This window comes from Carcharodon carcharias, chromosome 18, assembly GCF_017639515.1.
Source record: "Carcharodon carcharias isolate sCarCar2 chromosome 18, sCarCar2.pri, whole genome shotgun sequence".
NCBI classification, from domain to species: domain Eukaryota; kingdom Metazoa; phylum Chordata; class Chondrichthyes; order Lamniformes; family Lamnidae; genus Carcharodon; species Carcharodon carcharias.
Genome location: NC_054484.1, coordinates 47,618,422 through 47,631,665, shown reverse-complemented (window position 1 = coordinate 47,631,665; position 13,244 = coordinate 47,618,422). Strand labels below are relative to the sequence as shown.

Sequence of the window (13,244 nt, the reverse complement as noted above, 5' to 3'; positions counted from 1 at the left end):
GTGTGAATCTCCTTACTGTTTTTCATATTGAGAAATGCAAGGGGATAGAGGGGAGGAAGGTTAAAAATGGCAAAAACATAATGAGAAGCAGAATGGCATACAGCCAAAAAAAAGGGCAGCAAAAAAGAAGAGATGAATAGGAAGGAAACATGTGCAGATGTACCCGATTTCCAGAAACACACAAAAACAAAGCACAAAAGGAAAGGGAAAGCAACTACGAAAAACCAAAATCTAGGGGGTTTTTTGGTTAAAAACCAGTTTATCACCAACAAAAACAATGGGGTGAATTGGTGGGGGAGGGCAGAGCGGGCATGCAGCCATTTTACATGGGTGGGCCAATTAAGGCCCGCCCAGCGTGATGCACACCCGGAAGCGCTGAGTGCTCCCTTGTGCGGGAGGGGGGAGGAGGCTGAGTTTGTGCATGCACACGAAAGAGCGCAGAAATCTCCCTGGAGGCACAGGGTTTAACTTCATTTTGAAAAAGTCAATAAAATTTTTTTTTTAATTATTTGGACATGTCCCCTCAAGTGACAGTGTCACATGAGCTGGGACATGTCTATGAATTTTATTAAAAAATTTTATTAAAGTTTAAATATCTTCATGAAACCTCATCCCGGCCATGGATGAGGTTCCATGAAAAATGCAAAGGCCACTTGGTCTCTTCGCCTGCCCGCCAACCTTAAGGTTGGACTGGCAGCCCTGTTAATTGTTTTAATTGGTGTTTAAATGGCCTCAGTAGGCCTTTGACAGTTCGGCGGGCACGCAGCCAACTCCGGTGCGCATCCGGCGAACTGAAGATCTGAACGGCGCACAGTGACATCAGGACGCAGGCCCAATGTCACCGCGCATCATTTCACACATCAGCCAGCAGGGCCCGCTCCCACATGCCGACCAGAAGATTCAGGCCAATAAGTTTGTGTCTGGTGTCCAACAAGTGTAAAATTATATAGGCCTGGATTTTTCGAAGCGGCAATCATCATCAGATTGACACCCCACTTGGACTTTTCAACAGCCCAATGGTGCTCCACATTTCCGGCCATGTCCTCCAAGCCCGGTTTCTTCAGAAATGCCAAGCATACAAAGAACTCCTGCAGCACTGTAGTGTCAGGGGAAGGCAAGCCACACCCCTTTTTATGGCGCTTGCTGACGTAAGTGTGGATGGGTAAATGGGTGGGCAGGCTGTAATCAGGTCAGGTCGGAAGTGGTAGTCAAGTCAGGGATTATTTGGCTGGTGGGGTATGGTCAGATCTGGTCAAGGTGGCAGGGTCAGTTCTGCAGTTACTCAGGAGTTAGACTAGGATTTTTCTGTCAAACATTTCTTGGGTAACTACCCAGCTAAGTACCACGAAGCTGTCCAAAGTCTCCAACTCTGAGTTTGAGTCAAATACTTTTGTGGGGGGTTCCAGAGAATTTCCCATCAGGTTAAACTTCCCAGGCAATTCCCACAAGAGATTAGTACATCAGGACTTCTGCGGGGTCCCAGTCCACATATTGGGTCACAGGTCTGGTCTCCAACAATCGTGAGTCAGGTAAATCTGGGCCATTATTGTAGCAAAACACAGATTTGTGCATCAATTTAACCTAAGGGCATGATGAAAGTTTAGCTTCTCCCTGCACTCTTATTAATATGTATTCTTATTAATCAAGTACCTGATTAATGATATAAATCCCATAATCCAGAAGTTGCCGCTGTAGAAATGGATGCAAATGCTCAAGTAGGTATAGGAGGTGTCTTTCCCGGTTCCTATATGGAATCAGTATAGCAACGCGTTGAACAGCGTGACAATCTTGAGGTCTATAACGCCCTTCTCGTACATTTGGGTTGTTTGTCTGGACCTGTTCCAAGGTTAGTTGGGCATTAAATTTTAACCCTGTTGCACCACCTAAAGAAAAGAGGATGGGAAAAGAAATTACTAACAAAAACATTATAAAGTTATCATCGTTCCTCTTCCTTTTTTCATATTCCATGTTAAAAAAACACAGCAATCATTCTCAAATTTGTGAAAAAATTGCACCCCTGCAACACACTCTGGGAAGATTAAAGGTTGAGTCACTTAAACTTCATGGGCTGAAATCCCCCCCCCCACTGGGGTGGACGGGAGTGAGCGCGAACACGATTAGCACCCCTAATCAGGGCTGCGCCGCCATTTTACATGGGCGGGCCAATTAAGGCCCACTCAACATGACGCTTGCTTGGAAGCACTCCCTTTGCTGTCAGGGGAGGATTCCCTGAGTCGGGGCCCGCACTCTTTTGCGCATGTGTGTGAAAGAGTGCAGAAATCTCCCTGAGACACAAAGGGAGATTTGGTTAAGTTTTAAACATCTAAATAAAGCAATTAAAAACTTTTAAAACATGTCTCTCATGGTTCTATGAAAAATGCGAAGGCCGCCTGGGCTCTTCACCTGCTTGCCAACCTTAAGGTTGTTTTTAAACGTGCCTTAATAGGCCTTTGAGTGTTTGGCGGGTGCGCAACCGACTCGACGCTGGGCTCGCCGAACCGAAGCTCTATATGATGCGTGTTGATGTCGGGACACCCGCCCAATGTCATCGCACGTCATTTTATGTGTCGGCAAGCAGGCCCTGCCCCCAATCACCTACCCGAAAACTCGACCCCATGAAATAAATTCAAAAACATTTGATGTACTTTTCCCCTCAATGCTAAGACTTGGGGCAGGATTTCCCGGTCAGCAAGCGGGGGGCGGGGCCCACTCGCTGACGCATAAAGTGACGCGGGATGATGTCAGGTGGAATTCCCAACATCACCCCGCGTTATTTCAATTTTCAGGTCAGCGGATGCGCAGCCAAATCAGCTGTGTACCCGCTGACCTGTCAACGACCTATTGAGGCCATTTAAAAGGTAATTGCCATAATTAATGGACCTGCCCGTCCAACTTTAAGGTTGGCAGACAGGCCGGGAGCCCTGGTGGGCTTCAGAAAAAGCATGAAACCTCATCCATGGGCGGGATGAGGTTTCATGTAGGTTTTTAAAAATGTAATAAATGTTTAACTAAAAGTGATGGACATGTCCCAACTCATGTGACAGTGTCACACGAGGGGACATGAATGGGAAATATTTTTCTATTTTTAATATTTTTGAATTTGGCGCTGATCTCCCTGAGGCAGCACATGTACGGAAGAGGGCACTCTTGGCTTAGGGAATCCCAGCCCCCATCTGCCCGCCCAGGGAGTGCATAGCGCTTCCTGGTGGACGTCATGCTGGGCAGGCTTTAATTGGCCTGCCCACGTAAAATGGCAGCATGCCCCCAATTGGGGGCAATGATCGGAGGCGTGCCTGCTCCTGAGCTCCCCACCTCAACCCGACAGGGGGAAAATTCTGCCCTTGGAGTGCCAGCAGGGATTCAGTTTACATAAATCAGGACAGAAATTTACAGAGGAACAAGAACAGACTCTGCAGCCACTCAAATCTCTTCCCAATTAGATAATGCTAGATCTGGACCTTAACTCCCCTTTCCCACCTTTGATCTATTTCCCTTGATACCTTTTCCTAATAAAAATCTCTTGGTAGTATAGAATTGATTATGAAAAGATAGGCATGTTGCCAAAGTTATTAATCTTGCATTCATCAGGAGAAACAAGAATGACAAATTTCAAATGATCACAACAATTTATACTCCAGGAAAACAGGATGCTGATTGGTTGGCAAGTTGACTCAGGTTGACTGAGGCATTGGCATGGAGAAAGCAATGGGAAACTATAATCTCCCCAAATTCCCAGCTAATTCAAAAAAGGCAGAAAACTTGAACAAATTCCTTTAGCTTCCAGAGAATGAATCCTTACATGTGAATGTATGGCAACTCTAGCAATCATTAATGAGTTATGAGCTCGACTGATAATTTTAAATTGGTTGTTTGCATAACTATTAGCACACTCAGGATTGTTCTACAAGTGCTGCCCAATTGTGGAATCGCATCTAATAGTGGACATTTTGTTTAGAGTTTTGCAAGCACAGGCTAGCTAACGATGTTCTGTACTCTGCCTATTATGAACTGAAAGAACAGGGTGTTTCATTCAATCAACCAATCACTGGGATGTTCACCCTGGTACCTGGGCATCATGCTGGCAACTTGCCAACCAATCAGCACCCTTTTCTCCTGTAGTATAAATTGTGATAGTTTGAAATTTGGCATTCTTGCGTTTGTCCTTATGAGTGCAAAAGGAAAATCTGCTGCAACGTCTCTCTTTTCAGCAATAATAAAAATCAGTCAATCGTGATCTTGAAAATTTAAATTGACCCCGGATCCATAGCCTTTGTTGGGGGTAGGAGTGGGGCGTTGAGCAGGGAAGGGAGTTCTAGATTTCTATTACCTTGTCTGTACAAATGTGTTTGCCGATATTACTCTCAATTGACCTGGCTGCAATTTTAGGATTGTGCCCCTTTGTTCTGGAGTCAGATTATTTATTTATTTATTTTGAAATGCCTTAGTTCGATCATCTCTCGACCTTCACGGCATTAGCTGTGGCTCAATGGGTAACACTTTCATCTTGCATCCTACTCCATAGGCTAGAGCACAAAAATCTAGTTTGAAACTGCTGTGCAACGCTATGGGAATGCTGTACTATCAGAGGTGAGTCTTTTGGATGAGAAACTAAAACTCTGATGCATATACAAGATCTCATGGCACCATTTTTGAACAAGACAGGGGAATTCGCCCCACTGTTCTGGCTAATATGTATCCCTCAGTCAACATCCCAGTTTGTTCCTCAAATTCTTATAGTTAGCATGATATACCCAGCTTATTCCTCAACCAACATCACTAAAACAGATGATCTGGTCTTATCACATTGTTTGCTTTTTCGGGGGTTGGTGTGCATGTATCAGCTGTTGCATTTCTTACATTACAGCAGTGACTACATTGCAGAAATGCTTCATTGGCATGTTGTGAGGCCACTAAAGGTGCTATATAAATGCATGTCTTTTTTTTTAAGATAATGGCGATCTAGGTGCAATTATGAACCATTCCTGGCTAAATGAATTTCATTCTTCAACCTTAGCTAAGGGAGAAAAGCAAACCTTGCTTTGCTGACTATCCTCTAATTTAGAGGATATTAAATATTTTACAATTTCTATAAGCGAGTGAGCATTTTAGTTTAAAGCCTACAGACTTCTAAACTGTTTCACAGTAGAAGGGTAACTCTATTCCAGAAAAAAACAGACAATAAAGAATAGACATGGGGCTGAATTTTACAGTTTCCACAGGATGTGCTTTTGACAGGCAGTGGCAAAATATCAGGTGGCTAGCCCACTGCCTTCCCACCCACTCCTGACCTGGTCCCCATAATATCGATGGGTGTGTAAGGCGCCCAATAGTACACCCACCCTCAGATCTATCGAGTCCTTAAGTGGCCACTTATGGCCCTCAATCCGCCTCCACAGCTATAACATGCTGAGCAGTCAAAGGCAGGTGAGAATGGGAAGGCCTTTATTTTAAACCCAAGTTAATGAAGGCATGGAGGGGGGTTGGGGTGGTGAGGGTTGGGGATGTGACCTGTGAGCATTGATGCATCCCGCCCCAAGATTGTAATCCTCTTTCTGCCTCCCCAGCGGGCCTCCAGAACCCACCCTCTCCCTCGGGTGCCCGATGCCTCTCTGCCCAAGAAGCCAGGACTTCGCTGTCTCTGGCATCCATGGCACTTCTTCATGGAATTGCTTGCAGTTCCGGCAGCACCAGTTCTGGTGTTGCTGGAATAGCAATCAGATTGGCTGCCAGCTCTCAAGGGCCAGACTTCCTCCCAGTGAGGGGGCAGAAGTCCACCCCTCAGCTTGTTAAGGCTAACTGCAGTAAGTTATCACTGCAGGACAGCCTTTTTCTCCTTTTTAAAAGTCAGTCTGTTTCCAACTGACTTCTCTTCCAGTGGGGAATGAGGTCAGTGTTCCAGCAGTACACCCTCCCACCACCAAGCCCCCACCCTCCCGTAAAATCCAGCAAACCTAATTTTTACAGTCACAAACTTTTATTTACAAAGGCACATGATAGACATGCACCTTCTAACCCAACTATCACAGTTTGCTCCTATACTTGGATCCCAAATGAATCCGCAGTTAATGCCCACTGCCTGACTACAATTAAATACTCGATTACAATACAATTAACGATGGTTGCAAATCCTTCCTCCCTCTTCCAGATTCTACATGTTAAATTAAAATTTCCCAATACTTACGTAGGTATGGTGATAGAAAAGGACACAATGGATGACTTGTTGGAGATGGGGACACCAGCTGTGGACAGTGTGGGCCTCTTGACACCATCGGATCTCCAATCCATCTTTGCAACTTATCTGCCAGGGGTTGTGGATTAACTTCCCATAGTAACTCCTGCATATTATGGGCTACTATCCAAGTAAGAATAGAGCCAAGACTAATAATAATTAACAGAAGTTTCAATCTTTGAGGAAGACTGTAAGTTCCCAATTTGCAAGCCATAGTATAAATACCAAAGTTCAATAAAGGTAATGCAATGAATTTTGGTAGTGGGAGACCATGGATTCTCTATAGTGAACAGCTCCACTTATGTTTTCTTGCACACAGCATACTTTGCACTGCTAGGCATCTCAACCTGTAAGACAAAAAGTCAAGATAGTAATCAAATTTTCGCCAAACAAAACTTTGGATTGGATTAAGAAAGAGGTGCATGGACACGAGGCTACACCTGAGTGAGGCGTAGATTGAGTGAGGGCTTGAGAATTTAGTTCAGGTTGGAAGTCAAGGCGGAGGGGCAAAGGGGTGCTCTGTTTTCAACATTTTTCAGCGTCCAGTGGTTGGTGAATTTCCTTCCTTATCTAAGGAAGGTTTCTCTTATTTATCCATGTAAATTATTGACTATTTGACTAATTATATAACGAAGGTTGGACAGAAAGGGCAGGCCTGCTGGCTCATCATAACTGCAGCCTGTGGGAATCTGTGGAATGCTCTGCAATCCTGGACAACTATATCAGCAGAAAGAGTCTGCAGCTTGGGCAACTTCTGCTCAGAGTTGCTGAGCTGGAGTCTGAGTTGTGGACATTGCAGGGCATCAGGGAGGGGGGAAGAGTTACCTGGACACCTTGTTCCAGGAGGCAGTCACTCCCGAGGTTAGGCAGAACTTTAGAGCTGGTCAATGATCAGGGACAGGAGGATGTGACCAAGAGTCAGGCAGGTAAGGGTAACCAGCACTGGAAGGGCCTCAGACCCCGGCTACCTGTGTGGATGAGACGGACTGCAAGGTGAATTGCAGACTGACCATGGTGAAGGATGCCATTCTAGTGGAGGGAGCAAAGAGGAATGTGGTAGTTACAGGAGACAGCATAGTCAGGGGGATAGTTACTGTTCTCTACAATCGAGAGTGAGAGTCCAGACAGCTGTGTTGCTTGCTCCGTACCAGGCTTCGGGGTATCTGCTCAGGGCTGGAGAGGAACTTGCAGTGGGAGGCGGAGGATCCAGTCCTCATGGTCCATGTAGGTGCCAATGACATAAGTAAGACTAGGAATGAGGTTTTGCATAGACAGTGTGAGGAGCTAGGTAGTAAAATAGAAAGCAGAACCTCAACAGTAATAGCCTCTGGATTATTAACAGAGCCGCGTGCAAATTGGCATAGGGTAGATAATTAGAGAGATGAATATCTGGTTCAAAGACTGATGTGGGAGAAATGGGTTTTGATTAATGGGGCACTGGCAGCAGTACGGGGGAAATTGGAGCTGTACCATTGAGATAGTCTACACTCAGACCATGATGAGGCTAGTGTTCTAGTGAGTCGTTAAAAACTAGGGAAATAGACAGGGCTTTAAATTAATTAGAGGGGGATGGAATCGTGTAGGGGAAGATTGAGTAAGTTAAAGGGAAGTGGACAAGGCAATACATTAGGGTAGTGATAAAGAGGATAGCCAGAAAGGATAGTGATTCCGAGCTTACGTGGGTGCTAGCAGATAGGACGAAAAGTTACAAAACAGCAGAAAAAGGGCTCTCACCCAAATGTCCACAGCATTTGTGATAAAACAGATGAATTGTCAGCTCAAATAGAAATTCATATGTATGATCTGACAGCTATTGCACATACAAGGTTACAAAGGAACCAAAGCTGGGACCCAAACTTTTTTTTTAAATTTCTTTCATGGGACGTGGGAGGTGCTGGCTAGGCCAGCATCTTTTATTACCCATCCCTCATTAAGACAGACAAACTAGGTGCACGAGTAGGCCATTCAGCCCCTCAAGCATGCTTCACCATTCAATTTGATCATGGCTGATCCGACTAACTTCCACTCCACATTCCTACCTACCACTGATAACCTTTCACCCCCCTTGCTCATCAAGAATCTATCTACCTCTTCCTTAAAAATATTTGAGACTCTCTTCCTCAAAAGGCAGCGGAAGAGTTCCAAAGACAACGGTCTGAGCGAAAAAATTTCTCCTCATCTGCCTTAAATGGACAACCCCTTATTTTTGAACATTGACCTTTAGTTCTAGATTCTCCCACAAGAGGAACATCCTTTCCAAATCCACCCTGTCAAGATCCCTCAGAATATTATACATTTCAATTAAGTCGCCTCTTAATCTTCCTCAAGAAGGTGGTGGTGAGCTGCCTTCTTGAGCCACTGCAGTCCATGTGATGTAGGTACACCCACAGTGCTGTTAGGAAGGCAATTCCAGGATTCTGGCCCAGTGACAGTGAAGGAAGAGTGGTATAGTTCCAAGTCAGGATGGTGTGAGACTAGGAGGGGAACTTGCAGGTGGTGCTATTCCCACGCATTTACCACCTGGAATGAAAAGGGCAGCAGAGTTTGTGGGGTTGGAAGGTGCTGAAGGAGGATGACGAGCTGCTGAAGAGCATCCTGAAGGTGGTACACATTGCGTGTCGGTGGTGGAGAGTGCGGATATTGGAGGTGGTGGATGAATTGCCAATCAAGCAGGCTGCTTTGTCCAGGATGGTGTCAAGCTTCTTGAATATTGTTAGAGCTGCACTCATCCAGGCAAGTGGAGAGTATTCCATCACACTCTTGTGCCTTGTGGATAGTGGACAGGATTTGGGGAGTCAGGAAGCGAGTTATTCGCTACAGAATTCCGAGCCTCTGGCCTGCTCCTGTAGCCACAATATTTATATGACTAGTTGAGTTCAGCTTCTGGTCAATGATAACTCCCAGAGTGTTGATTGTGGGGGAATTCAGCAATGGTAATGCCACTGAATGTCAAGGGGAGATAATTGGATTCTCTCTTGCTGAAGATAGTAATTACTGGGCACTTGGGTGGCACAAATGTTAGTTGCCCCTTAACAACCCAAGCCTGGATGTTGTCCAAGTCTTGCTGCTTATAGGCACAGACTATTTCAGTATTTCAGGAGTTGCAAATGGTGCTAAACATTCTGCAGTGAACATCCCCACTTCTGACCTTATGAGGGAAGGGAGGTTATTGATGAAGCAGCTGAAGATGGTTGGGTCTAGGACACTACCCTGAGGAACTCCTGCAGCCATGTCCTGAAACTGAGATGATTGACCTCCAATAACCACAGCCATCTTCCTTTATGCTAGGCATGAGTCCAAGCAGCAGAGACTTCCCCCCGACTACCCATTCTTATTGACTCCAGTTTTGCTAGGGCTCCTTGTTGCCATACTCTGTCAAATGCTTCCTTGACATTAAAGACAGTTACTCTCATCTCACCTCTGGAGCTTAGCTCTTTTGCCCATGTTTGGACTAAGGTTGTAATGAGGTCCGGAGCTGAATGGCCCTGGTGGAACCCAAACTGGGCGTCAGTGAACAGGTTATTGCAATTGATAGCACTGTTGATGATCCCTTCCATCACTTTCCTGATGATTGAGAGTAGACTGATGGGGATAATTGGCTGGGTTGGATTTGTCCTGCATATTCTGAACAGGACATACCTGGGCAATTCTCAACAAAGCCGGTGTTGCAGCTGTACTGGAACAGCTTGGTTAGGGGCATGGCAAGTTCTGGAGCACAAGTCTTCAGTACTATTGCTGAAATATAGTCAGGGCCCATAAGCCTTTGCAGTTTCAATGCCTTCAGCCATTTCTTGATATCATGAGCAGTGGATTAAATTGGCTGAAGGCTGGCATCTGTGACGCTGGGAACCTCCGGAGGAGGCCAAGAGGGATCATCCATTTGGCACTTCTGGCTGATGATTGTTGCAAATGCTTCAGCCTTGTCTTTAGCACTGATGTGCTGGTCTCCCCCATTATTGAGGATGAGGATATTGGTGGAGCCTCCTGCTCCAGTTAGTTTTAAACTGTCCACCACCATTCATGACTGGACATGGCAGGACTGCAGAGCTTAGATCTGACCCATTGGTTTGGGGATTGCTTAGCTCTGTCTATCACATGCTGCTTTCACTGTTTAGCCCATTTAGCAGTGGTAGGTGCCACACAACACAATGGGTAATCTCAGTGTGAAGAAGAGACTTCATCTCCAAAAGGACTGTATAGTGGTCACCTCTACCAATACCATCACAGACAGATGCATCTGCGACAGGCAGATTGGCAAGAATGACATTAAGTCTGCTTTTGCCTCTTGTTGGTTCCCTCACCACCTGCCACAGACCCAGTCTAGCAGCTATGTCCTTTAGGTCTCAGCCAGCATGGTCAGTAGTGGTGCTACTACATTGAAGTCCCCCACCTTGAGTATATTCTGTGCCTTTGCCAGTGGCAGTGCTTCCTCCAAGTGGTGCTCAACATGGAGGAGCACTGATTCACCAGCTGAAGGTGGTGGGGGATGGGGCTGGTGCTCATAGTTGGTAATCAGGTTTTCTTGCTCATTTTTGACCTGATGCCATGAGACTTCATGGGGTCTGGAGTCAATGTTGAGGACTCTCAAGGCAACTCCCTCCTGGCTGTTTTTTATTGTGCTACCACCTCTGGGAGTCTGTCTTGTCAGTGGGACAGATCATACTCCAGGATGGTGATGGTGGTGCCTGGGACATTTCCTGTAAGGTATGCTTTCGTGAGTATGACTATGTCAGGCTGTTGCTCAGCTAGTCTGTGAGACAACTCTCCTAATTTTGGCACAAGCCCCCAGATGTTAGTAAGCAGGACTTTGCAGAGTCAACAAGTTTTGGCTACAACGAGGTTTTCCATTGTAGGTTCTGGTTCCTAGGTCAATGCTGGGTGATTCATCCAGTTTCATTTCTTTTCGTAGACTTTGTAGCAGTTAAACAGTGGATTGCCAAACCATTTCAGAGGGCATTGAAGAGCCAACCACATTGCAGTGAGTGTGGAGTCAAATGTAGGCCAGGTAGCAATAGCAGATTTCCTTCCCTAAAAGAACATTAGTGAATCAGATGGGTTTTTCTTTACGAAAATCAACAATGGCTTCACGGTCACTAGCCAAGACTAGCTTTTTTTTAAAATTCCAGTTTTATTAGCCAGCTGCCGTGGTGGGATTTGAACCGGTGTCCCTAGAGCATTAGCTTGGGCTGCTGGATTACTAGTCCGATTACTACATCACCACCTTCCCCCATGGGTACCTAATATTCGGGAAGGAAAGGAAGCTGGGAAAAGGGGGTGAGGTAGTTTTGTTAATTAAGAAAGCATTAGTACTGTAGTGAGAGATGACCTTAGTTCTAACGATCAAGACGTAGAATCAGTTTCGGTGGAAATAAAAAACAGAAGGGGCAGAAAACATTGGTGGGAGTTGTTTCTGGCCAAACAGCAGTGGTAATGTAAATCACAGTATAAATCAGGAAATTAGAGATACATGTAACAAAGGTTAATACAGTAGCCACGGGGGATTTCAACCTACATATTGACTGGGTAAACCTAATTAGTACTAATGATGTGGAGAACAAATTCTTGGAACGTATGCAGGATCATTTTCTAGAGCAGTACATTGAGGAATTAACTAGGGAACAGGCCATTTTAGATCTAGTATTGTGCAATGAAAAAGGCTAATTACTAATTTTGTTGTAAAGGAGTCTTTAGGAACAAGTGATCTTTATATGATAGAATTTACCATTAAGTTTGAAAGTGATGTAGTTCAACCAGAGATTAGAGTCTTAACTCTAAACAAAGGAAACCATGAAGGTATATGAGATGCAAAGTGGCTATGGTAGATTGGGAAACTATGTTAAAGGTATGACGGTAGTCAGGCAATGGCTGACATTTGAAGAACTAATACATAGTATACAATAAAAATACATTCCTTAAATGCGCAAAAACCTAGCAAGGACAACTGTGCCTAATGAAAGAAATCAAGGATTGCATTAGATCAAAGGAAGCTATGTATAAAGTTGCCAAAAAATAGTAAGCCTGAGAATTGGGAACATTTTAGAATTCTGCAAAGGAGGATCAAGAAAATGATTAAGAAAGGGAAAGTAGAATGAGTGTAAGCTAGCAAGAAACAAAAATGGACCCAAAGCTTCTATAGGTAGATAAAAAGGAAATGATGAGCAAAAATTGTGGGGAATTTTTTGGAGGAAGCTTGATGCTGAAATAGGGCACATCAAAGACATCCCGCAAGACAATGGCTACCCAGATCAGATCATTTCTCTCTGTATAGCACATAAACTCATGAACAAGCCCAAGGCCAACACTTTTGGCCCTGGAAAGTGCCCAGTCGACCTCAGGTTACCCTGGAAGGGCAAGGTATCTCAAAAATCTGAGCAACAGGTAAAGCTAGCTGTTTCACACTGCTACTATGCAATAGTATCACAAAAACGAGTGAGTATCGTTGTATATGAATTTCAGTGCCAGTGTGATACTAGGTTATGTAAGTCACATGGCCCAAAGACTGCAGATCTTATCAAACAGCATGGCCATTGCAAACAACGGAGAGATAAGGTACAGACCGTACCCAACCATCCCGTGCTTGCGAAACTCAAAAGTGTCCAACATTAGATGCGATTCCATGATTGGATGACATTTGCTGAATAATCCTCAGTGTGCTAAGAATTACGCTGACAACCAATTTAAGGTAGTCAGTCAGGCTGCATTTAAGGTGGTCAGTCAGTATGGTGTATTTGCATGTACTGGAAGCTACATATATTAATACACAGGACCCTGTTCTTCGCAGACAGAAAGAACATATACACACATTGCGCCTGTTTCAGTTGAATAAGTGACAGCCGTTCACTGGTTCATTTCTCAGGGCACTGTCTTGACCAGGGTCGAGCTGCCTGGTTTAAATTTCAAACAATGATTGGCAGTTAACTGTCAGTCACCATCAACTGGTGCATTCTCCATGGCAACACCTCTACCAATCAGCACTCTCTTCTCATACCAGTATAAATTGGTTGGTTTCTCTTAC

At 44.8% G+C, this 13,244-nt stretch overlaps 1 protein-coding gene across 1 annotated transcript in view; it reads right to left on the bottom strand.

The window, feature by feature from the left end:
• Positions 1 to 13,244, bottom strand: part of b4galt4 (UDP-Gal:betaGlcNAc beta 1,4- galactosyltransferase, polypeptide 4) — a 63,675-nt gene that overhangs the window by 32,518 nt on the left and 17,913 nt on the right. The window contains exons 2-3 of the mRNA XM_041211304.1: positions 6,182 to 6,576; positions 1,651 to 1,883 (exon numbers count right to left, since the gene is read on the bottom strand). Coding sequence (XP_041067238.1) covers positions 1,651 to 1,883; positions 6,182 to 6,443 — 495 coding nt within the window. The 5' untranslated portion in view covers positions 6,444 to 6,576. The remainder of the gene's footprint in view (positions 1 to 1,650; positions 1,884 to 6,181; positions 6,577 to 13,244) is intronic.